The sequence below is a fragment of the Trichomycterus rosablanca genome, chromosome 2, assembly GCF_030014385.1.
Source record: "Trichomycterus rosablanca isolate fTriRos1 chromosome 2, fTriRos1.hap1, whole genome shotgun sequence".
Classification (NCBI taxonomy): Eukaryota; Metazoa; Chordata; class Actinopteri; order Siluriformes; family Trichomycteridae; genus Trichomycterus; species Trichomycterus rosablanca.
Genome location: NC_085989.1, coordinates 4555212 through 4581139, shown reverse-complemented (window position 1 = coordinate 4581139; position 25928 = coordinate 4555212). Strand labels below are relative to the sequence as shown.

General features: G+C 38.9%; 2 protein-coding genes across 7 annotated transcripts in view; one reads left to right on the top strand and one right to left on the bottom strand.

The window, feature by feature from the left end:
• col16a1 (collagen, type XVI, alpha 1) overlaps positions 1–19311 on the top strand; it is a 111083-nt gene extending 91772 nt beyond the window's left edge. For all 6 annotated transcript variants that reach the window (XM_063010294.1, XM_063010279.1, XM_063010305.1 and 3 more), the window contains 26 exons: positions 111–155; positions 291–374; positions 814–858; positions 2072–2116; positions 5201–5254; positions 5588–5641; positions 6345–6398; positions 6485–6529; positions 6616–6669; positions 7990–8025; positions 8107–8169; positions 10754–10825; positions 11009–11062; positions 11799–11843; positions 12014–12058; positions 12201–12254; positions 13410–13463; positions 13755–13805; positions 13897–13986; positions 14081–14116; positions 14212–14256; positions 14843–15037; positions 15537–15600; positions 16182–16358; positions 16460–16537; positions 16784–19311. In XM_063010294.1, coding sequence (XP_062866364.1) covers positions 111–155; positions 291–374; positions 814–858; positions 2072–2116; positions 5201–5254; positions 5588–5641; positions 6345–6398; positions 6485–6529; positions 6616–6669; positions 7990–8025; positions 8107–8169; positions 10754–10825; positions 11009–11062; positions 11799–11843; positions 12014–12058; positions 12201–12254; positions 13410–13463; positions 13755–13805; positions 13897–13986; positions 14081–14116; positions 14212–14256; positions 14843–15037; positions 15537–15600; positions 16182–16358; positions 16460–16537; positions 16784–16980 — 1836 coding nt within the window. In that variant the 3' untranslated portion in view covers positions 16981–19311. The remainder of the gene's footprint in view (positions 1–110; positions 156–290; positions 375–813; positions 859–2071; positions 2117–5200; positions 5255–5587; positions 5642–6344; positions 6399–6484; positions 6530–6615; positions 6670–7989; positions 8026–8106; positions 8170–10753; positions 10826–11008; positions 11063–11798; positions 11844–12013; positions 12059–12200; positions 12255–13409; positions 13464–13754; positions 13806–13896; positions 13987–14080; positions 14117–14211; positions 14257–14842; positions 15038–15536; positions 15601–16181; positions 16359–16459; positions 16538–16783) is intronic.
• Positions 19312–21472: 2161 nt separating this feature from the next.
• col9a2 (procollagen, type IX, alpha 2) overlaps positions 21473–25928 on the bottom strand; it is a 36388-nt gene continuing 31932 nt past the window's right edge. Inside the window, exons 29-30 of the mRNA XM_062985361.1 lie at positions 25608–25685; positions 21473–21678 (exon numbers count right to left, since the gene is read on the bottom strand). Of these exons, the coding sequence (XP_062841431.1) occupies positions 21473–21678; positions 25608–25685 (284 nt within the window). The remainder of the gene's footprint in view (positions 21679–25607; positions 25686–25928) is intronic.

The following is a 25928-nucleotide window of genomic DNA, read 5'->3' as shown; positions in this document are numbered from 1 at the left end:
ATAAATACATTAGTTTGCCAACCGGTTAAGAGCAGGTTATTTACATTACAAATAATCATGTACCCATACAGGTAATCATGTACCCTATAATTTCTGGTTTTCTTTTGCAGTGTCACAAAAGGCCTCAAGGTGAAGACCCAAGAGGGGACGGGAATGTAAGCAAAATTAGATAAACATTATCTTTATTCATAATTGTTTTGTATTATTATGTGTAACCTTTACATGATCCAGGGATGTTCTTCAGTACTGTATTTGTATTGTTTGACCCTTTGTCTTTTTATCTGTTCTAGCCAACCAACAATGCATGCACAGGTGTACCAGGTGTACCAGGGACGCCAGGCACCCCAGGTCAACCAGGGATCAAAGGAGATCCGGTAAAACTTGCCTTAATTACATTAATATGAGGACAGCTAATTGTGATCTGTTATGTCGAGCTGTGTGCAAATGAATGGGCCCAGTCAGCCAAATTACATATTTAGTTAATTAAACTAGCGAACTACAAACACACAGTACAGTTACCTTATATATCATATAAATAGCAGTTTTGACTATTTCTACCTACAGTAATAAATCCCTCAAAGTGCACTTAAACCGTTATTAAAGCTTCAGTATAAACTTTTCCACATATAGCAGTTATTATTTTAATTCTAGCACAATAGATGAAGTGTCAGTGGCACATGTATATGTAACACAGATGTGTGTTTATGTATTTGAACTTAAAAAATCAATAAATGATGTACTTTGAACAAGATCCCAAACTTTTGCGTAAAACTTAGTTACTTATTTTTCCATTCATGTCGATTTTTCTTTTAGGGTGAGAGGGGAGAAAGAGGTCCTTCTGGTCTTCCCGGAAACCCTGTAAGTCCATTGGCACCATCATTACACAGTATCATCACAGCAGGCCATGGATCTTGCTTTTGTCCAGGCTGTCTCTCAGAAAATATTTACTGTCCTCTCCCCACTCTTCAATGGCCAGATGGTTGAAACATGGGTCATTACTGAGGAAAAGCATTCCTGTTTTAGAAGTGGAGTGGGCACTGAAGTGCTCTTCATGCCTCCATTTGGCCATTTACGTTTAGTCCTGAAGTGCTCTGCTTGTTTACTCCAGCCAGTTTGTTTCTTCTTTCTGTATTAAGAAGGCGGGAAATGGAAAAAAGCCCTGATTCTCACCATGAGACCACAGAGCCCTCTAGTGTTGAGCTTTAAAATTAAAATGTCTAATACTAAAGAATGGAGACATGATTACTTCTTATGAACATAGTGATTATATTACATCCAATAATTATTACAATCCATCAATGCAAAACTGTACTTTATATTTAAGGTTGCCCGATGTCAATACTTCTCGGGCGGCTTGGTGGCTAAGTGGGTAGCACTGTCGCCTCACAGCAAGAAGGTCCTGGGTTTCATCCCCAGGTGGGGCGGTCCGGGTCCTTTCTGTGTGGAATCTGCATGTTCTCCCCATGTCCGTGTGGGTTTCCTCCGGGTGCTCCGGTTTCTTCACACAGTCCAAAGACATGCAAGTGAGGTGAATTGGAGATTCAAAATTGTCCATGACTGTGTTCGATATAACCTTGTGAACTGATGAACCTTGTGTAACGACTAACTACCGTTCCTGTCATGAATGTTACCAAAGTGTAAGACGTGACGTTAAAATCCTATAAACAAACAAACAAACATTACTTTTTGCTGTATTGGTTTGTTTGTTTTATTGGGATTTTAACGTCATGTTTTACACTTTGGTTACATTCATGACAGGAACGGTAGTTACTCATTACACAAGGTTAATCAGTTCACAAGGTTATATCGTCATGGACAATTTAGTATCTCCAATTCACCTCACTTGCATGTCTTTGGACTGTGGGAGGAAACCGGAGCACCCGGAGGAAACCTACGCAGACACGGGGAGAACATGCAAACTCCACACAGAAAGGACCTGGACTGCCCCACCTGGGGGATCAAACCTTGCTGTGAGACGACAGTGCTACCCACTTAGCCACCGTGCCACCCGCTGTATTGGTAAAAACTTTAATGTTTTATCATTTTTGTGTTACAATTGTCTCTTTTTTAGGGTAATATTGGTTTTCCTGGTCCTCAAGGCCCTCCCGGACTCCCTGTAAGTAAAATGCACCCACCACAAAAACTAGCACTACATACACAGTCCAACAAAAACGTTCGAGGAACACTTCATGACCTTATGTGGGGTCCTGCTAGACTTTTCTATGAAGATTGTTTATATCTGTCATATTTAAAAAATTTTCCACGTTCTTTTTTTGTGTTGTGTTTAATCACTAAGCGTCGCTCAGCACAAAACACGACGCTAAAAGTGTTTTGCTCACAAAGTTTTCTGCACTGTGCTGATTACTTTGTTTTCCCTTAGATTTGAGTTTAGCAATAATTCAAACCAGCATGGAATCTGTTTTTATGTGCCCTGCACTATCTGCCCTCGCTTTCACTATCCTATCGCTTTTAACAAAACAGTGGGACTGTGCAGTAGAATCTCGTTTCCAAAACTGAAATTTACTCTGGCGTTGATATGCAAACTGATGGTGTTGCTGTGCCGCTGAGTGTCTAGTCAACAAGCTTTAAGATTACAAGATAGAGAGCCGGCGCTTTTCATTTCACCTCCTGCATTGTGGAGAAGTGTTTGACGTATTTTGTACAACTAGAAAATTGACCCTAATCCAGACACTGAAACAGTTCAGCTTAAACCACTCTGCTTCTTTTTAGCATTAGTTGTTTCGACTGGGATAAATGCTTTCCTGTTTTTTAATGCTGACTACGATCACTTTAAGTTGCTACCTTCGCACAAGTCATTGCACACCTGCGTTTATCGATGAACGCATTAACGATAAACCCATCGAGGAAGGCATTTTATAGATAACGTTATCTAAAAATTCTGCACAGGTACACATATCTTTTCATTACGCATCTCCGATAGCCAATAGACGCATTTTAGCTGTCCTGATAGTAAAGGTAATATCTCTGCATCGTTTGTTTGTTTACATGGAATCCAGGGTGCACAGATCAATAATTCATTCATCCCATTACCCCATCTTGCTTAGGAAGTAAATAATGAGATGGTGTCAGCATCCAGCGTGGCGCATTAGCAGCGAGCCCGCAGAAATGAGATCCGAATGGCAAGATGCCATTATAATCCTCTCAGATCATCATGCAGAACGCCGAGCGCTGAGAGCGCTGGAAACTGCCACTTTGAAACTGTGCTGGAGGATCACATTACCGAAGCAGAGCATCACGTTACGGCGTTGCACAGCTTTATATTCACTTTATTACTTCATAACACAGTCAGTCGCACAAATACAAATTCACGTCAGCCTGCATATGTGAAAACCTGCGTACAGTTAAGGTATGCTAGCAGCTAAAGGGCAGCTAAGGGGACAGAGTTAGCATCGGCGGCTTCATCGATTTATATGCAGTTTACATGTGGAAAATTGAAAATGATTGAACAACAAAGATTAAAATAAAATTTAATTGGCCATTCAGGTGGCGCAGCGTTAAAATACACTAGCACACCAGACCTGACATTTTAAACTCATCAGTTCAAAACTCATCTCAGCTCTGCCATCCGGCTGGACGGCTACATGAACAACGATTGGCTGTTGTTCATACAGGGTAGAGAGCCGGATAGGGACCTCATAACTGATGCAATTATGACCTCTGCTGGCTGATTGATGGCGCCTGTGCAGAGTTATAATAAGGGAATAATGCTGATCAGGGTGTGGCTCTCTGTGCACAAAGTGTCTCGTTCTCCTCAATCAGCAGTGGAGATCAGCATCAGTAGAGGGGAAGCGTAATGCCATCGAATAATTGGATACGACCAGATTGGGAGGAAAATTGGGAAAAAATGCAAAAAATTTAAATAATTGATTTGATCTTTAATCATCTTTAATTTAATCCATGACATGAACTCAACCCCCCACCGCACTGCCCCCCATTGGCTGCACTTGCCAGGTCGTTATTATTATATTACAATATTTTCGTGTCATGATTTTTGCTGAGCGCAAGGCACGCTGCATGAACTTTTGAGGAAGAACCTTTATGTCATTCTGATCAGCTATCAGCATATATATATATATATATTAGGGCTGTCAAACGATTAAAAATTTGATTAATCGCATTAAAAAAAAATCTGTAAATGTTATAGAAAACAAGGATTTTTAAGTGAAATGTTACAATTAAAATGGTCACATACTAGGCAGTAATACTATCCAGCAGAGACCCTTGACTTCGTATATAAATGCAGATTGTAGGTTAAAATTTCTCCATCAGCAAACATTGTAGATCAGCGGTGCTTTAGGTGGGATAAGGCGTAGTTATTGTAACAGACTTTTCTGTGGTTGTATTGTGACAATGGTTTGATGGACGTTTCTACACGAAGTGAGTGTGTTTTGACCCTTTGGGGCTTCCATAGTTCATGGAATAGCATGCTTGGCTAACGCGATGACTCTAGCTGTCCGCTATTCGGTACCGTGTTCTGCTCCCGACAACTTGTGAATATACCGTGTATATATTTCTTTATTTAGAAAGTTCATCACTACGACGCTCGGTTACATTTGAGAAACGCCCCACACTTTGAGAAACGCCGTGTTAATGAGAGATGCCGTGCACGGTCAAGTCTCAACATGACCTACGGATGACTCGCAGGGCCAAATAGAATTAGCGATAACGGCACTATTTTTTTTTATCGCGTTAAATTGAGATCGCGTTAATGCGTTATTATCGCGTTAACTTCGACAGCCCTAATATATATATATATATTGTTGAGGGGGCCCAACATTTTTTTTGCACCAGAGCCCATCACCTCCTAGTTACGCCACTGATCAGAATCAGCTTTATTCGCCAAGTATGTTTGCACATACAAGGAATTTGTTTCCGGCTGTTGTGAGCTCTGTACAATATTCAGACAATACAGTAAAGGGACAAAACACTAAGCAGACAATGTACAAATTATAACGTGCTAGTTACAATATGCTTATGTACAAAAATATCACTTGTGCATTCTGGATATTATGAAAATGAGGTGGTATATTAAACTTTCTTGACCCCCAAACCCCTTCCTACCCCAAAGGAAATTTTAAAGAAGTAAATAATACAGGACTGAAATGCCTCGTAATAATGTGGAATTTGTTGGATTTTTTCTGGTTTCATTGATCCTCATGATGTTTTGCACACACTGTAGGGAATACAGGGTGAGAGAGGAACCCACGGGCTTCCAGGACAGAAAGGGGAACAGGTGAGTTTATGTATGACTCTCTTATTATCTGAAATAAGTAGATGTAAAGAAAAAAGGATTTATGTTTGTACCAAATCTACTGTAAAAGTATGCAGGGGAGTAGTGCAAAAGTATGTAGACACCTCATTTAAAAAGAAAACAGCATTCTAAAAACACTGTAAGCTGTTATAGCCATGAGTTGTGGATCGGGGTGTAGGGCAACTCCATATTACTGTCTGTGGCTTTGGAATGGGATGTCTAAGAAGCTCATGGTCGGGTGTCCACATACTTTGTGTTTCTGAATTCTGTGATAAATTTGCCCAATTTGCATACTTTTCTCTATTCTATCTCTAGGGTCCACCTGGAAGTCCTGGATACCCTGGAACCATGGGACCACCCGGACTTCCTGTAAGTTACTGTACTCCTTGTTGTACCCTCTGCTTTAATTAGACTTATAGTACTGAATGTTCCCCTTGAATCAGTGGTATTCGTGTCTGCATGTAGACATCCAACAGGTCGATAGCACTGTGGGGAATGGAACCCTGGTTCCTAGGTAGTGGGCTAGAAAAAATTTCCACTCATTTCCTCCGACATTTAAAGTTGTCCACTGCTTTTTTATAAAGGGAAGGTCACACTTTGCTCCATGTGTTCCTCCACCACTTTTGTGCGTCAACCAGACAACAGAGTTGGCAGCGATAAAAAGAAACCTAGTCAACTTTCCCTCTCTCAGATACGGCTAATTATGTCTGTTGAGTGCCTGACCAGGCCAACAGCACGGCTTAGACTTGAACTTCAGGACTCAAAATTTTCCTTGGCTGAATTGTTAATTGAGACACAAAATCTCTCAGTCTTAGCCTGACCAGAGCCACGTTGCAAAAAAGTGATGCATACGGCAAGAAACTGGTGTGACTAGACCTTAAATCCCCTGCATGTGCTTTATTAGGTCAGAATAGATCACACCGTATGTGTTTTACTCCTCCGTCTGATTTATACCCTGTTTTATTGGATCCCAGTGAAGGTCGTTTGCGAATTATGATAAGATTAATCAGACTTATTGGTTTACTGATCACATTATAGATCGAATAACTCATTTTGGTGTTCGTTACTTTAGGGTCTGAAAGGAGAACGAGGCAGTCCAGGCGGAGCAGGACAAAAAGGAGAATCTGTAAGAACCTGGTTGTTTTTTAATAATTCTTCCCAAAACGTGCAGACATGGAAGACCTGGATCTCAGTTTTGGTTTTGATTTGCAGGGTCCGCCGGGAATGCCAGGCTTTCAGGGACCACATGGCCCAGCTGTAAGAAAAACAAACCCCAGTGTTTATCATGACACAGTTGCACTGATCTCATGCTCTGTATGAAAACAATCATTGTTGTTTTGTAGGGTCCCAAAGGAGAATCAGGAGCAGGAGGACCCATAGGACCAAAGGGAGATCAGGTATGACAACCTGGTTCAAACAGGAGTTCCTGAGTAACTTTTGTCTCTACAGTAATTTAAGGGTGCATTATACAGAATGAATTTAAATGGGAATGTGCGTGTACCTATTGTACTTTGTTTTGCTGTAATATTCTGTTGATATGACCTTAATATTAATTAATACTTGGTCTGTTGATCTAACAAACCTAAAATGGTGCAAATCCTTTAAAATAATTAAAATACTCAGTTAGTGTAGGACATCTGTCTGGAGAACACTGAATACTATACACTGAATACTATACACTGAATACTATGCAGTATTTGTATACTGTTGTTTTTTTTAACAATGGACATTGTCTCAAAGCAATTTTACAGCATGATTCAACACACACAGCAAGGTTTTTACACACAAAGGGGTAAAAACAACAATTTGGGGAGTCATTAGTTAGCTAACATATAGTTGACACCCCCCTCCAAAAAACAAACAAACATAAAACAACCCCAATGAGAAAGCTTAGGGCAAACAGTGCATGGTTTACAGCATGGTTCAAACTGGGGGGGTTGGGTGGTCTGGCCATGCTAATTGGGACTTGGACCCACACACACAATGGGGTAAAACAACAGTCCAGGGAATCATTAGTTAGAAACCTAAAAAAAATAATACAAAAACCTCAATGAGCTTAGGACAAACAGTGGCTATAAAAAAACTCCCTAAATAATGCAAGGAAAAAACCTTGAGAGGGACCAGCACAGTGTTCCACATGGCTCTGTAATAGGTCTAATTTATTTTACATGTTACTTCCATGGCACAAAAAACAAGTCAGTTTTCATGTAAAGAAGACAGTTGTAGCCTAGTGGTTAAGGTACTGGACTAGTAATCAGAAGATCACAGGTTTAAGACCCACTACTGCCAGGTTGCTGCTGTTGGGCCCTTGAGCAAGGCCCTTAACCCTCAATTGCTCAGGCTGTATACTGCCACTGTAAGTCGCTTTGGAGAAATGCATCTGCTAAATGCCGAAAGTGTAAATGTGTGTTGCTGCATCACGCTTAGTAATGCCGGGGCAATCAGACCCACTGGTACACTAATATAGCACAAACCATAACAGCTATGAACTGATTTCTGATTACTCCTGTTTATTGTGTTGAAGCAACAACCTTCCTGCCCTACCTGTCAATATTAACATTCAGTTACCAACCCCCCATGACATCACATGAGCCTCAATTAAGAAAGAGACAGGCGCTGTCTTTGCATGCCTCAGAGAGCGCACATGTTACAATCAGTCCCAAACAATATGGAGTTTTCATTAACATTCCAGTTGTTTGTGGTATTTTTCTATACAGGGCTTCCCAGGACCACCAGGATTTCCTGGAAATCAGGTAACACATAATTATTGAGGTTCATTTTTTGGTTTATTTAGTTTCTATGAATGTTTAGAGACTAACGGGTGACTGTTTTAGGGACCCTCTGGACCTCCAGGAAAGGCTGGGCCTACAGGACCACCAGGACCAAGAGCAGATCCGGTAAGCAACTATAATTTTATTCGATGGTAATAAAAGATAAGGAGTATAATGCTAATTAAATTTGGTAGTACTTTACAATCTTGTTTACACCCTTGTTTTATAAACCTTGTGGCCAAAAGATTGTAGACACCCAACACATTTCAAATAATGAGTAGGGGGGTTAATGAAATGCATCTTCATCATATACAAATCAGTCGTTTTCATCTTCACAACGTGTACATTTCTTGGTCACTTGTAGCCTAGCGATTAAGTTACTGGACTAGTAATGGAAAGGTTGCTGGTTCTAGCCCCACCACTGCCCTCAATTGCTTAGACAGTATGCTGTCACAGAATTGTAAGTTACTTTGGATAAAAGCATCTGCTTAAATGTAAATGTAAAATTTGGTTATAGTGTGTTGTGTGTCTCCTTACCAATTCCTGACCAGCACAGGCTGTTATCCTGATTCACACATACAGTGTATCACAAAAGTGAGTACACCCCTCACATTTCTGCAGATATTTAGGTATATCTTTTCATGGGACAACACTGACAAAATGACACTTTGACACAATGAAAAGTAGTCTGTGTGCAGCTTATATAACAGTGTAAATTTATTCTTCCCTCAAAATAACTCAATATACAGCCATTAATGTCTAAACCACCGGCAACAAAAGTGAGTACACCCCTAAGAGACTACACCCCTAAATGTCCAAACTGAGCACTGCTTGTCATTTTCCCTCCAAAATGTCATGTGATTTGTTAGTGTTACTAGGTCTCAGGTGTGCATAGGGAGCAGGTGTGTTCAATTTAGTAGTACAGCTCTCACACTCTCTCATACTGGTCACTGAAAGTTCCAACATGGCACCTCATGGCAAAGAACTCTCTGAGGATCTTAAAAGACAAATTGTCGCGCTACATGAAGATGGCCAAGGCTACAAGAAGATTGCCAACACCCTGAAACTGAGCTGCAGCACAGTGGCCAAGATCATCCAGCGTTTTAAAAGAGCAGGGTCCACTCAGAACAGACCTCGCGTCGGTCGTCCAAAGAAGCTGAGTGCACGTGCTCAGCGTCACATCCAACTGCTGTCTTTGAAAGCTAGGCGCAGGAGTGCTGTCAGCATTGCTGCAGAGATTGAAAAGGTGGGGGGTCAGCCTGTCAGTGCTCAGACCATACGCCGCACACTACATCAAATTGGTCTGCATGGCTGTCACCCCAGAAGGAAGCCTCTTCTGAAGTCTCTACACAAGAAAGCCCGCAAACAGTTTGCTGAAGACATGTCAACAAAGGACATGGATTACTGGAACCATGTCCTATGGTCTGATGAGACCAAGATTAATTTGTTTGGTTCAGATGGTCTCAAGCATGTGTGGCAGCAATCAGGTGAGGAGTACAAAGATAAGTGTGTCATGCCTACAGTCAAGCATGGTGGTGGGAATGCCATGGTCTGGGGCTGCATGAGTGCAGCAGGTGTTGGGGAGTTACATTTCATTGAGGGACGCATGAACTCCAATATGTACTGTGAAATACTGAAGCAGAGCATGATCCCCTCCCTCCGGAAACTGGGTCGCAGGGCAGTGTTCCAGCATGATAATTACCCCAAACACACCTCTAAGACGACCACTGCTTTATTGAAGAGGCTGAGGGTAAAGGTGATGGACTGGCCAAGCATGTCTCCAGACCTAAACCCAATAGAACATCTTTGGGACATCCTCAAGCGGAAGGTGGAGGAGCGCAAAGTCTCGAATATCCGCCAGCTCCGTGATGTCGTCATGGAGGAGTGGAAAAGCATTCCAGTGGCAACCTGTGAAGCTCTGGTAAACTCCATGCCCAGGAGAGTTAAGGCAGTTCTGGGAAATAATGGTGGCCACACAAAATATTGACACTTCAGGAACTTTCACTAAGGGGTGTACTCACTTTTGTTGCCGGTGGTTTAGACATTAATGGCTGTATATTGAGTTATTTTGAGGGAAGAATAAATTTACACTGTTATATAAGCTGCACACAGACTACTTTTCATTGTGTCAAAGTGTCATTTTGTCAGTGTTGTCCCATGAAAAGATATACTTAAATATCTGCAGAAATGTGAGGGGTGTACTCACTTTTGTGATACACTGTACATACATACATACACACACTAAGGAAGGAATAACCAAAGCCCTGGCCCTGACTTTAAAGAATCCAACTCTGATCCCCCTGAGCCTTTTATATAGATTTTATAGATTTAGTCAGCTGTGTTCTTTTGTGTCCAGACATTCGGACAGTAATCGTTTCTGATATTACCTCTTCCTAATGGCATTAAGTGCCACAGAACACAAAGCAGAGCATATAAAATGATTCGTTTCAACCTTGGAGTTGTGTATCAACTGTAAGCCAGGCTTTCTTGATCTAATATAAGTTTCTGAGTTCAATAATGGACATCAATTCTTATAGTCTTGTTTCAAATCTATCGAAAAGCCTTCGTAGAACAGTGGGGGCTGGAATAGAAGCAAAGTGGGATGAACATCATATTCATAGTGCAGTGACAATAAGTACAATAAGTAATTGGTTAATTAATCACATGACAAGTACTGCATCTATTGCTGACTGTTGTTTTTCACCCACAGGGCAGTCCAGGACTCCAGGGCCCACAGGGACCTACAGGCCCTCCAGGATCTCCTGGAGGCCCAGGTTTGCAGGTAAAATGCCAGATTAATCTCTAAAACCTACCAGTCAGACTTTAAGACGATCTTTACTTTAGTAAGACTGGGGGGGGGGGGGGGGGGGGGGGGGGCGTGCATGGTGTCTTCTGGGAACATTTAGTGTGTTGTATTGTCTGTGTGCACTTTTGGATTCATGGAGGTGTTTGTGTTGGTGTGCAGGGTCCACCTGGTGTAGATGGAATTGATGGGAAGGATGGAAAACCTGGACAGCGGGTAATAATACTTAATACTGCACGATTTATCTTTAATTCTTTAATACAAACTGTGTTAGCAATTTAGCACTTCATTTTCTATTTTTTTGTTTTGCTCAACTGATTTTTTAAATGTAATTTTTATTATTTAAAATGAATATATTGTTTATTTAGTTATTATCCTACTTTTTTCATTTTATAATAATTTATCTGGACTTCTCTATAAACAATTCCACACAGATTAAACACTTTTAAACCGGTTACTTTAAATATAAATAAGTATAATTATTATTATAGTTATTTAGTAATCCAGCTTCACTATTATTCATTACTAATTCATGCACTTAGTTGAACGGTTAAAAATCTTTTTATTAATAAAGTATTTCGATTATTATTAAATATATTAAAAATTTAATATAATAAAAATGATTCACCATATATAAAAAATAATAATAAATGATATTACAAAAAAATGAATACATAAACATTTTTCTTACAATTTAATATTATTATTATTATTATTATTATGTTAATATTTTGATTATTATTAAATATATTAAACATTACATTGAATAAAAAACTATTAAAAATATATAAAATATAATAAATTATATTACAAAAATTAAATACATTGTTTTTCTTACTATTTTATATTATTATTATTATGTTAATATTTTGATTATTATTAAATATATAAAAAATTAAATATAATAAAAAAATCCAACATATAAAAATACTCTTCTCTGTCTCACTTGCAGGGTGATCCAGGTCCACCTGGTTCTGCTGGTCTCAGAGGAATCCCGGTATGTTTTCTGTATATTAGAATAATAGAATAATGTAATAAGAGTGTTTGTTGTATGTATGATGTACTAAAGTAAGCACACAGGTTTATAGTTAGTAGATGGCTAGTTCTGGTATGTTTGTGTGTGTATGTATCTGTATCACATGGTCTTAATGATGTTTTATCTTGCAGGGATTTAAAGGCATAAAGGGACACACGGGCTTCCCAGGACAAAAGGTCCAGACAAATTTCTTTATTTTATTGTCGTTTTTATGTTCACATTAAAACTGGTTCCTTCTCTTATTCCACATTTTACTTTTAAAACTAGTGGCTGGGTGCAGCTTAAAAAGCTTCATATTTCCTCTCCTCTGATCTGTAGGGTGATATTGGACCTCAGGGACCCCCGGGATCAGCCGGACGACAAGGACTGGAGGTGAATTTTGCTTTATCTCTACTTTGAGCTTGACTTCATAATGAAATACCACCAAACCTCGGTTTCCATTAAAATCCATTCAGAAGAAACGTAATCGCTGGTGCTGGTTTAAGTCATCTGTGGTTTCCATCGACTGGAGTGAATGCAGCTCAGTTTAGGATTCTGAGACGTGGCTGTAAAGCTTTAGTACTTCAGTGTTGATTTATTTAGGAACCCTGGTCAGTACTGAACTGGGATTTCTTACACAGCTTTGTTTTCTTTATGGAAAAAAACATAATTGTAAAATTCCAAAAAAGATTATTATTATTATTATTATTATTAATATTTCATAAAATTCATAAAATATTTAATTTTAATATCTGTAACATTAAACTGATTTTTTGTGGTGTTTTATTTGACTTATTTTCAGTGTTTTTCTGCGCATGATCCATTAAATGTACAAACCTTTATCTTTCTTTCTGTCTTTCTGTCTTTCTTTTTTTTCTGTCTTTCTGTCTGTCTTTCTTTTTTCTGTCTGTCTGTCTTTCTGTCTTTCTTTTTTCTATCTGTCTTTCTTTCTTTTTTCTGGCTGTCTGTCATTCTGTCTTTCTTTTTTCTGGCTGTCTGTCTGTCTTTCTTTCTATCTGTCTGCCTGTCTTTCTTTTTTCTGTCTGCCTGTCTTTCTTTTTTCTATCTGTCTGTCATTCTGTCTTTCTTTATTTTCTTTTTTTCTTTTTTTTCTGACTGTCTTTCTGTCTTTCTTTTTTCTATCTTTCTGTCTTTCTTTTTTCTGACTGTCTGTCATTCTGTCTTTATTTTTTCTGGCTGTCTGTCTTTCTTTCTATCTGTCTGCCTGTCTTTCTTTTTTCTATCTATCTGTCTGTCATTCTGTCTTTCTTTCTTTTCTTTCTTTCTTTTTTTTCTGACTGTCTGTCTTTCTGTCTCTTTTTCTGTCTTTCTGTCTTTCTTTTTTATTTGTATGTCTGTCATTGTCTTTCTTTCTTTTCTTTCTTTCTTTTTTTCTATGTCTGTCTTTCTGTCTGTCTTTCTTTTTTTCTGTCTGTCTTTCTTTTTTCTGTCTGTCTGTCATTCTGTCTTACTTTTTTTCTGTCTGTCTTTCTGTATGTCTTTCTTTTTTATGTCTTTTTCATTTATTAATTGATTGGTATTTTTTAGGGTGAACCTGGTCCACCAGGGCCACAGGGACCACATGGTCCTCCTGGACATTTGGTAAGTATTCATATGTCCTTCCTTGTGTTGTTTGTCTCCTATTATTGCCATAAGCACAAAACTACAGCATATGTGCTAAGGCAGTGGTTAAGGTCTTGGACTAGTAATAAGAATCATTGCCTTAAGCTCCACCAATGCCAAGTAGCCACTGTTGTGTCCATTAGCAAGGCTCTTAACCCTTACTTTATTTAACTTTGTTCGGTCAAAGTTGTTAGTTTCAGTGGATAAAAGTGTTTGCTAAATGGCATTAATGTCAATGTGGTATTAAATATTTACCTTTGTGCGCTACAGGGTTCTGTTGGTCCTCCAGGGCCAGCGGGACCAGCTGGTGTTCCCGGCATGGTGAGTTATCATAGCAAACACAACAGTTTAGCATGCTAATAATGGCCTTGTATAATTATGATGGAAACACACTTCCTCTGTTTACTCACAGGGTGTTAAAGGTGACAAGGGCGAGGCTGGAGAGAGAGGGCTGCCAGGCATGCCAGCGCCACCAGGGGCACCTGGGCATCCAGGACAGATGGTGTGTACCTCTTTATAAGCTGCTCATGCATGAATGTCGCGGTCTGAGTGGTTTCTACATTGTTACAGTGTTTTGTACTTTGGATTTATTTCAGGGAGAGCCAGGCAGTGATGGTGCAGCGGGTAAAGATGTAAGTGCTGCATCTGATTGGTCGATTCAAATCCTTCGTAGCTGGTATTGACCTAAGAAATATCCTCTCATGTACCTTTTTAATCTGCTCTATAGGGAGCATCAGGTCTGCCAGGAGAAGCAGGTTCAACAGGACAGAAGGTTTGTGGATTATTTTCTCGTGTTCTAGTGTCAGTCAGGTACACTATAGAACCCAAAGTATATGGACACCTGTTTATGAGCTTGTTTAAAAAAAATCCCTTTCCAAAATCGTATTACTGTCATAGAGTTTAACCCACTACCTTCTTCCAGCTATAACAGTCTCCACTCCTACAGGAGGACTTTCCATTTAATTTGTCTGTGAATGGGAATTTGTGCCCATTTAATCGAAATTGAATTCCAGTTCATTAGAGTTTTTTGCACAGGGGTTAAGGTTGGAGAAGGAAGCATCTTTCTGCCGACAGTTTCCATAAATTTAAAAGCATACAATTCCTTTCATATCATTTTATATCACCTGTTATCAATAGCTGTGGCTGAAACACCTAAACATGGTAATTAGACAGGGTGTCCATTAACTTTTGCCCATATATTATGTGTATATATACTGTATTTATCTAGTGATACTCAGTGGTAATGCAATCCCAGGATGCACTGTTTAATGTGGATTACAAGGATTTAGTCTAGTCAGAGACCTTGTTGCTTCTCCTGCTAGAATGAATAACTCAGGTCTTTCTTATTTCTGCCGCAGGGTGAAGCAGGAACTCCAGGTTCAAGGGGTCCTCCAGGAGAGCGCGGTCGCCCCGGCCCCCCTGGAGGAGGATATAGCTCTAAAGATGGAGGATTAGGAATGATGGGACCTGCAGGGCCCCGTGGAGAGAGAGGCAACCCTGGATCTCCTGGACAAGCCGGAGGTCCGGGATCACCAGGGATGCCGGGAAATGATGTAAGATCAAAGAGCCAAACATCCAGCTATTCTTATCAAGCTTTGTTAAACATAATTTACAGCCTTGTGTTCATTAAGGAACCAAATACAGTGACTTTGGTACCACAGTACTAAATGTAACATACTGTATAATAATTATAGAAACACTAAATTACTGGAGCACACACTTGTTCTTAAACAAAAATCTTTATATGCACAGTTTGGCCAAAGCTATGTTGGCTGCTTCATCCCACTCGTCTAGCCATAACTATTTGGTCTGTAGTCCCTTATGCCACTCAGGTCTTTATGCTGGTCATATCCGTTGGATTCAACACATGAACTACGAGGACCTACAATCAGCCCAACATTCAATGTATCCCTGACCGTCACATGCTCAATTGTTATGAAATAGGCATTACCATGCAAGTTTTTAGAGGGTGGTCCTAAACTCATTAGTTTAGGACAGAAATAATGTCAAATGCTGGGAAGTTTTGTGATGTTTGTTTCTTGTTTGTTTCAGGCTGTTGTCAACTATGATGACATTCGGTCTTTCATCAGACAGCAGGTCATCAAGGTATTTGATGGTAGGTGCAAATTATGGAGAACTTGGTACCAGTTTATGGGGGTGGGGGGTGTAGCAGTACCTTACCTGCTGAGGTACCACTGCCCACTTCTATTTAAAATAATAGCCACATACTGGTATGTGCTTTGAGGTGGGGTAACTAAAGCAGTAAATGGAGTAACTAAATGAACAGACCCAGGGAGAAAAGACTATAATTGGAGACAAGAACCAAACCTCATTTCCAGAGAGCTGTGTTTCATCTACACCGGGGCTTTTTTTTCAAGCAACCGATATTTTGTTTATGGTTTTTTTACACAACCCAGGCAACACAATGCATCTTATTCTCTCTATACAAGATGTAACATACAGCCTCCACAAGGGGGCATTTGCATACAAGTTTATTGAATTATTATTATTATTTTCTGCTACCCATTTTTTTATGCTTGCGACTCTTAGGTGGGTTGAAAAACCCTGACCAACACTACCTGCTGCATCTTTGTGCTTTCCTTAAAAGAGAACAAAATAAATTCTAAATTAAATGGCCATGCTGAAATGACCGAGCCATTACAGTAGTTAAAGCCTTCTCTTTGTTACTGTCCTCAGAACGCATGGCCTACTACATGTCACGTATGCAGATGCCAGTAGAAATGGTGGCATCCCCCGGGAGACCCGGATCCCCAGGCAAAGACGGCAACGCAGGACGGCCAGGACCTCCAGGCAATCCAGGCCGTCCAGGACAAATTGGGCGAGAGGGTAGATCGGGACCCATCGGGCCTCCTGGTAAGATCTGATCTGTCTTCATACATCTCAATAATAAGGTCTTACTCAGTGAGCTCAGTGAGCTGAGTATTGTTCAATACACTGTTTGTGTGGTTGTGCAGGTCTTCCGGGAATAAAGGGAGAGAAAGGAGATAAAGGAGTGGGAGAAATGGGAGACAGTGGACCACCAGGTGCTCCAGGTGAGGAATTACTAACTGGTCATATCCGAAATTGCCGGGTTGATGTGGAGAGCGTTACTTCCACTTAAACTTGCTCTATTTTACCCTTGAGGTTGCCAGGTATTTCCAAAATAAACATCCTTGGTAGCATTGTAGGTGTGTTAGATTTTCAACTGCGTCTAAGCCACGCCCTTAAAAAGTGGTAAGTAATGTCATTGTCTTCAATTTCATTCCATTCCAGTTACCCTCTTAATTTGCTTTTTACAGGTGTTCCTGGACCCCCTGGTTACGGTAAAATGGGATCACCAGGCTCCATGGGTCAACAGGGCATCCCTGGTATCCCTGGACCTCCTGGACCAACTGGATCCAAGGGTAAAGATGGTCGTTGCCATCCATCTGACTGCATGAGTGCACCTATGGACTACAGCCCCAAAGGCCCACCAATGAAAGGCCCCATGTACTAAACAGTGTTAGAGTGAGGGAGCAACTGGGGGTAGGGGGGTGAGCCAAAAATTAGCAGTTCCATCCTATGCCTCTGGTACCATCCGTGGACAGCCGGTGGAGCTAAAGGGCATCTCTGTCACTATTGTGTTAAAGATGAACCAATGCCAAAAATGTCCAACAACCACTAGTATGAGTCTTGGTGCTAGCATCTCTTGGACCACCTAGATTCTTAATTTCATTTATTCGGACCTTTATAATGTATTATTTGCTAATGCTTGGATTTTTAATTAAAAGCCCCAAGCAAAAAGATATTTCCCTTTTCCACCTGCATTACCTTAAAACAAGATTTATGGCTCATTGGCCATGTGGTGCTGTCAGGTATCTGAGATTTATTGCCAAAGTTAGCCATTTGCACCTTTATTCAGCAATGCAGTGGGTATAAAGTGAACAAACATCCAGTTTTGTCCGGTTTTCTAGGCAGCTGATACAGATAAGCTGCCGGTGGATATTGTGGCGTACTTGTTATTACGGCACTTGATGTAGCTTGCTGTAAAGGCACAGATGAGATTTAATTATGCCTGTTTGTCTTAAGTTGTACATATTTGTATTTATATGTAATGGCTTTTCATACATTTTTATAATCTGACATCAGCATTTTAGTCCTTGTGTTTGCAGCATTGCCTCACACATTGTGGTATTTTGATCCATTTTGTAAATTTGGTCCAAGTTTGACTTCATGCTATGGAAGTTGTGATATTTATATAAGCAGTTTGTAGTGACAAACCCCCCTTATGATTTAAATTAACTTGAATTGTTTTGACTGACCACTTTCAGGTAAAGCACATAAACTCCTGTGAACTTTATTAGTTATAGCTATGCATCAACCCAATTTATTGAGTATTTTATAAGCTGAACCTACAGTGCAGATAAACTTTGTGGATATAGGATTGCTGATTGGTTGCTTTGTACACTGTATAAACCTCCCAATACCCCATCTGACCCCACTGACCAGATGTTATTCTTACTGTGTATGAGTGTTATCAGGTGCATCAGTGTTTAGACAATACTGTTTTTAAATACTTGATGACCAACACATAACCTGTTAGCACTCATTTGCGGACTCACAGTTAGAAATGAGAGCTTTATTATGCCTTATATCTATTTATGATCATGAGACTCTGTTAGCTTTATATTTTTGGAAAACTATTTTCCTCCAGCATTAACACTGGGGTGTTATAAAAAAATCCCAACAACTTTGCTGCACCTGATACACTCTTTCTCATTACCGTGTTATTGTCACTGCAGTGCGGTAAATGATGATGAAAAAATAGGACAGGGGTGTGACAAAGCATACAGAGCAACAAAGGTTCAGTCAGTTACTGTATACATATAAAGTTTATCTGTATGATTGGTGTTGCTTATAAAGGATCAAGGAATGTATGTAAGAGATTGGTTTACCTAATAAAGTGATAAGTGAATGTACTTCTGTTTAGATATAGATTCAGTCACTTTTAGGAATTATGTCCAGCCATCATTACCATTAGTAGCTTTACAGTCTGTGTCCAATGATCTTAAAAGCTTTAAAAGCTTTTCTGATTTTAAACATTAAATACCACGGTTTTACCTACTTTTTTTTACAGGTTTTAGAACATTCCAAATTTTTCCTGCTTTGCTAATTCTAAAACCACAGTGTCAGCATACGTCTGAACCAAAAATAATAAAGCAGTAATAAATCATTTGTAAAACACATTTCTATATGAATTGATAACTGGAATCATGTTTATTAGACCAGAATTATGTGATGCACAACATTGTACAATCAATATTTCAGACCCCGCCCAAATGGGTTTAAACTTCAGTTGCTTAGTTCATCTGTATTTTTTTGTTTTTATGTACATCATGAACAAGACAACAGCTCTACCGTCATCCGTGCTTTACAGTTTTTATACTATAATCTAAAAGCTTTTTTAATTGTCCACTATTAATTACACTGCTGTACTGAACTCTGACTGTACATTACATCTCTTCTACCAGACCTAACTTTTGTGTGAATGTCTGGATCTGTACTCTAGCTCCTATATTTGTATTTACTAAAGCATCCTCAAAATCTTTACCTCTGATGTTTATGTCATTTAAAAGTAGACATAGGTGCTGTTTTCTGTTTGTTTATGATGAAACTAAAGACCCAGGTGAATGACAGGTGAATGGGTTAGGTTAGTACCACATTTCTTCACATTTTCTACAGCTTTGTTTTTCAGAACTTTCTCTCTTTATTTAATTTGTTTGCTTTGCCAAGCTTTATTCCAACCGGTTTTATAAAAATGTGAACCAATAAAATGGTGGTGCTTACATGCATTCTAAAGCTCATTTCTTGGGGCAATACTTAAAACCAAGGTGAATAAAAAGACAAAGATAGATCAGCTCAGGGCTTGGACCTTACAAGTACTGCACAGGCACTCTTTTTACAGTTTCTGGAACTCTCCTCCCTTAACACTGCCAATGACACAAATAATTTCTGAACAACAGGGATGGCTGAGATTTTTCTAATGAACAGCAAATTTACAGCTCACAACTAGCTCTGCTTCCTTTACTGGCTTTCATATATAGTTATTCAGTTTACTGCTTTTTATATCCAGATCTCTCTTAGTTTCTAGACACGTTTTTCTGCAGGATTTAGAACTTTTACTGTATCGTGTGCTGACTGGCTAAGCAAGTCTCTAAGGGCAATGTTTAGATAACATTTCCTTTTCCATATGAACATTGTCACGCGTATTTTTGGTAATGATCTGTGCTGTCGACCCTTGTTTCATTATTGCAAAGCCATATGTTGAAATTTTGCAAATTTACTACATTTAAATGACATTTTTGTCAAAATACTTTTGATCAAGAAAAATTGCTGTTTGTCACATCATTTTTAATGCTTTAAAAAGTTTGAGATTTTAATTATAAAACAAACCAACACCATTACATATAGATCCATTTGTGTTATTAATTCGTTTGCTGTTTGTCTGCAAATCATTTTTGTAAAGAAAACCAAGAAAAGCAATAAAGATTTTTTTAAGCAGATTGGTATGGATTTGTTTATTGAACTGTCAGCAGCGGTCTTTCACTATTTCACTATTTATTGTCCTTTTTCTGATGGATTGTGGCAATTCCTTGCAAAATAAGGCTTTTATTTATTCTTGTGTTTTGAGGTGGAGAGAACTGAATGTTTTTTTTTGTTCTTGCTTTTAATTGATTTACAAATGCATTTATTTACTTGTCAGATATGCACTGTGATGGATGGTGCCCTGTCTAGGGTGCATTCATGCCTTGCATTCAGGGTTCACAGGAAAACCTGACCCACCATGACTCTGACCCGGATAAAATGGGGGCATCAAAATAAAGGAAACTTGCCAGATACATTATATGGCAAAAAGTATGCCATTTAAACTTGTTTAACATCCCATTTCAAAATCATCAGCACTAATATGTTGAACACACACGTACAAACACACACTGTGAGAAGGCTTTCCACAACATTTGGCAGTGTCTCTGTGGGATCTTGTACCCGTTCAGTCAAAAAACATTTGGAAACTGGTTCAATGGAGTTGAGGTCAAGGTTCTGTGCATGCCAAAGCCCAAACATGTTCATAAATCAGCAAAATGTCATTTTAATTCTTTTTTAAATAGGCTGTTTTTCCACAGGATGCAAGAAGCTTTCAGTCTTACAAAAGTTTTCTTTTATTGGTTTGAAGCGACCAAAAACACTTTTACAGAAAAACCAAATAAATAGTGTATGTTAATGAAGATAATCAGTTTTTCCTAAATTTTGTGCCATAGTAGAAAATGTAAACTGAAAGTATTTGCTGAAGGTTTCAATTATTTTTAAGCATGATTCTAAAGGCTGATTATATTCATTAACTATGTACAAAATCTGCACACCTTAATCATTTACAAAGATTTACAGTACTGAATCATACTATACTTTCATCTGGGCAAAATCAGTAATAGATTTATCTTTATTTAGGCTAATACAAAAAGGACGTAATGTACACAGAAACCATTAGCTTAAGAGATTTCCATGAAGAAATTATTAATGTTACAAAGTTGTAGACTTAAGTTTGGGCTTAAGAATTTAAAGTTTTATTATTGGTCCTTTGTACATTGTTTAAAATGCTGGCCATGACTGTACATTTTATTATGATAATTAACATTGACCACTTAAAAAAGAAAAAATAGCACCCAAAATTGGACTTTCGACTCTCAAATGTTCTAGGTTTCTCAAGGATTCTGCTGTCAAATTGATGGTATCTTGTTGCGTTTATGATGGGATGATAGGTCAGATTACCATTAAGACGAACCCTGATCACAACCTTTTCGTGATGAAAAATGAATCACACACATGCATTCACACTAAACTGCAAAGTCAGCCACTCTCGGTCACACCTCTCCACCTGCTTTCCCATGTTCTGATGTCTCATAAAGGAAGGGACTCTGTCTCTCTTTTTATTTCTAAGATGTTCCTACATTTTAAGTGGATGGTCCCTTGACTGTGCCAGCCTCCTGGAGTCGTGGAGAGGTGTAGGCTGAGGATGCCAAGCATGCTGCCATTTCACAGAAACCAGGTAGGCCGGGATGACCTGCTTTTCCAGGATGGCCAGGCTGGCCTGCTGAACCTTGTGGCCCTCTTTCACCTGGCTTGCCATCCCGTGCCACTCCATCCAGACCTGGAGGACCTGGAGCAGAGAAGATTTATTGAGGTGAGTAAATGGATTATTGTTACAATGTTCACTGGTAACGTTTGTTTGTTTGTTTTATTAGGATTTTAACGTCATGTTTTACACTTTTTACACTTTTACACGGTAGTTACTCATTACACAAGACTCATCAGTTCACAAGGTTATATTGAACACAGTCATGGGCAATTTAGTGTCTCCAAGTCACCTCACTTGCATGTCTTTGGACTGTGGGAGGAAACCGGAGCACCCGGAGGAAACCCACGTGGACACAGAGAGAACATGCAAACTCCACACAGAAAGGACCCAGACCGCCCCACCTGGGGATTGAACCCAGGACCTTCTTGCTGTGAGGTGACAGTGCTATTACCATCGTGCCGCCCCGCTGGTAATGTAACGTACAATTCAGCACAACCTTCAAAATATAAACCTTAAAGATCATCCATGTAGAAGAGATATTGAAGTCCAGTTAAATGTTATACTGTAGTTCATATACACTTGGAAAAGGGAATGTACAGTATATGACCAAAAGTTTGTGGACACCTGAATATAAACACAGTACAGGTAAACCCTGTGTGAACATTTTCACTTGTGTAACCTAGTGTAAAATAGGAATAAACACAAATCTTAAAAACATTAACATTATTATTGTTTTCTGAATATGTATGTCAGAATAAAAACGATTAATTAAGCAGATTTGTTAATAATAATCTGCTAATCTGTTACCAGGCAACTTGTACTACTATTTTGTATGGTAATGGCCAGAGCGGTAGAGAGAACAGAGTGGCGACACTCCCATAGGGAACCGTTGGAAAGGGGGCGGGACATTTTTTCTGCCCAGCTTCCGGGTTGTGGAGCTCTGTATAGTTCCAAACAACCCATAGAGCCCCATTCATTTCCACTACTTATCAAACATTTTTAGCTGTATGTTGCTTTGTTTTAAAAAAATTATGAATTTAATGTCATTAATATACTTAATACTGTTATTGTTTAGCATTTGCTCAGCACTAAATGTTACATGTTTATCTTAATTAATAGGTATAACCCAATTTAGCTTAGTCAGTTAAGCTTAATTAATGACACACGAGTCTTTTCACCTAAAATGAGTTGATTAATCAAGATTCTTGTTACAGAAATGATCATAAAACATTAGAACCACAATAAATCATTATACTTTTACTTTCATACTTAAGTACATTTGAAGGTAAATTTAGTTTAGTACTTTAGTGGAGGTAAAGAGTATTTTTACTTTTACTACTACTTTTACTGGAGTAATATGTTACCTTGGATATCTCTACTTTAACTCAACTACATGGTTTGTCTACCTTGTCCACCACTTACATTAGACAAAATGAACTAGTGCATATTCATAATGAATTCATTAATGTATTACATGTAGGAATCAATTATTAATCACTCATGAAATAAGAGATGAATGAATGCTTTTTCATGTACCTGCACTATAATGTTTTTGGTACGGTAATGTGTTTATCAATCTGTTCATTCAGTGCAGGTAAACCTTATGAATCCAGCACATGACTTAGTGTTTAGCAAAAATGATTATTATTATGAATCCTCAGGAAAGTGAAGGGAGATTAGTTTATGCAAAAATCAAAACATAAAAAACTTTAATGTCTATACTGTATATTGTCTCTACTACTTAAGGATATCGCATTATGTAATGTATGCTAATATAATGTACTGTGTGTTAACAAGAACGACCTATTAACAAGTCATTATAAACATCAATCTTCCACTTTATATACCAAATTGACATTAAAGCAGATGCAGTAAATGTAAACGCAGTTGAAAATACCCAGAAATTGTACAAATGTTTATTATTTGCCGTTTAATATTTCATTTACTGCTGCCTGTCCCATTTGAGAACATGACAGCGCCGGGTTTGTTTGGAACTATTGAGGGTTACATGAACCACGTGACCGCGTAGCGGCGAGATCAAGGAGTGTCGCAACTCTCTCTATCTACGGCTCTGGTAATGGCCAAGATAAGAAAAGCTAACTTCCTATTGGAGCAGAGAAATCTGTTTCTGCCTTTTTGGGGAAATGCTGGCTTCCTATTGGTGGGGAAAAGTTTAGTCCCGCCCTTCTTTAAAAAAAAAACCAATAACAGTGATTTTAAAGCGATTTATTAATTAATTTTAGTTTAAAAAGTGAATAAACTTCTTGTTTTGATAGAAAGCTTCATTATTAGAGACACAAATGCATAAAAGAAGCTGGGAACACAGGTTTGGGTCGATATTTACCTCGTTATCTTGGTGAGGAAAAGTTTGACGCATGCTAATTGCTTTATTTACTTAGGGGAGTTCGGTTCGGTTCGGCGCCATTACTGGTGGGGCCGTGGCTATATCCAAGCCTGGTGTAAAGTCACTTTCACTGTGTAAAGTGTGTAAAGTCACTTTCACGCAGTAGCACCCCCAGAAATGTATCCCAGGGGTGGCTAGAAGGGGCAACTAAAAAACCAAAAGCCATAACTGAATTTCAGGAATTAGTTGATAATTATATCAATATGAGAGTTAAGTAATTGTATACTGATGGAATTGCAGTTGTATATTTTACAGTTAATGTTACTAATTATCAGTCATGTTAGACTGAATTTTTAATTTAATCATTCATTCACTGTCTGTTTTACCACCGCTTTATCCTGGTCAGGGTCACAGTGGGTGCAATTCACTAGACGAAAGGTAGGAAACACCCCTGGACGGGTCATCAGTCATTCACAGGCCAAACACACACACACCTAGGGCAATTTTGTATATCCAATTAATCTGACTGCATGACTTTGGACTGTGGGAGGAAACCGGAGCTCCTGGAGGAAACCACCACAGATGCAGGGGGAACATGCAAACTCCACACAAAAGGACCCAGATCGCTCTACTTGGGATTTGAACCCAGGATCTTCTTGCAATGCTAGCCACCATGCCACCCTGAATTTTAAACTTCATTTTTTAGGTATTTTAGGTAAATATATTTGTCATACTTGCAGTTGGGTTACATGTGGTTTTGTAAAACATTATTATTTGATAAGGAAGCAGTTAAACATTGCAAAGATAAACCTAAATGATTAAATTAGACGAGATCCTGTTTTATGTTCACAAGATTAGAGGAAAAATGGAGAAAAACGCATTCTATATGAAGTTGAATTTCACTTGACCATAGTATACGTAGTAAACATAACTTCTGCCCTTGGACAGTGATGTCCAGGCTGAAATTGTCATTCTAAACAAATTGTCATTCTCACATCATGTGAGCTGGTAATAGCAGTGGTTCTGTTCATTTTCAGGTAGGTTGTTTGTGAGACCTAAAACTGCAGAGGAGATGGCGAGCTGATCACTTTGAACTGCATACTTCAATATTTGGAGAAGGAACAACTGGGATTTTTCTCCTAACATCAGTGCCAGTGGTTGGAGTGATTGAAGACACTGTTTCATTTACCATAAATAGATTTTCATTGGTGCGGTAAGACCACCTTGCTATTTTTTTTGTTATTTTGAAGGGGTATACCTCAGCTTGAACATACCCCAACTGGGACAGAACTCAACCTGAATACAAATTGGAGATTTGAATGCACACATACACACCCACACACCACAGACCTATTGAAAGGAACAGTTGTAGCCTAGCGGTTAAAGTACGGGACTAGTAAGCATAAGGTTGCTGGTTCAAACCCAACCACTGCCAGGTTGCCACTGTTGGGTCCTTGAGCAAGGCCCTTAACCCTCAATTGCTTGGACTGTATATTGTAAATTGCTTTGGATAAAAGCGTCTGATAAATGCTGAAAATGAAAGTGAGGACTGACTTTAGAGTTGACATGTACAGTATATGCAGGTTTATACTGTACACATTAATGTTCTGTTTAAATACAATTATATTTTGTAACTAAAAGCTACTTGTGAAGCTGATTAAAGTACCTGGAAGGCCGGGTGGTCCTGGTAGACCCGGGTGAGGTCGTCCAGCATCTCCTCTTTCTCCCTTTGCACCTCTTTTTCCTGTAAGGTTCAACAAAAAGAATATAAGAATGTCCACACATCTATGATTCACACCATCACAGCAGAATTACACATACAGAATTCACATCATGTGCAAAAAAATCATAAATAAATACATGGATGGGTAAGAAGTCCCAGTATTTGCTCTTCAAGCTCCTTGTTCCATGTGGTTGTGTGGTATTTATTGAATATTTGGTTACACGAGAATATTTAGACAAGAATAGAACATTTCTTATCTGTCTT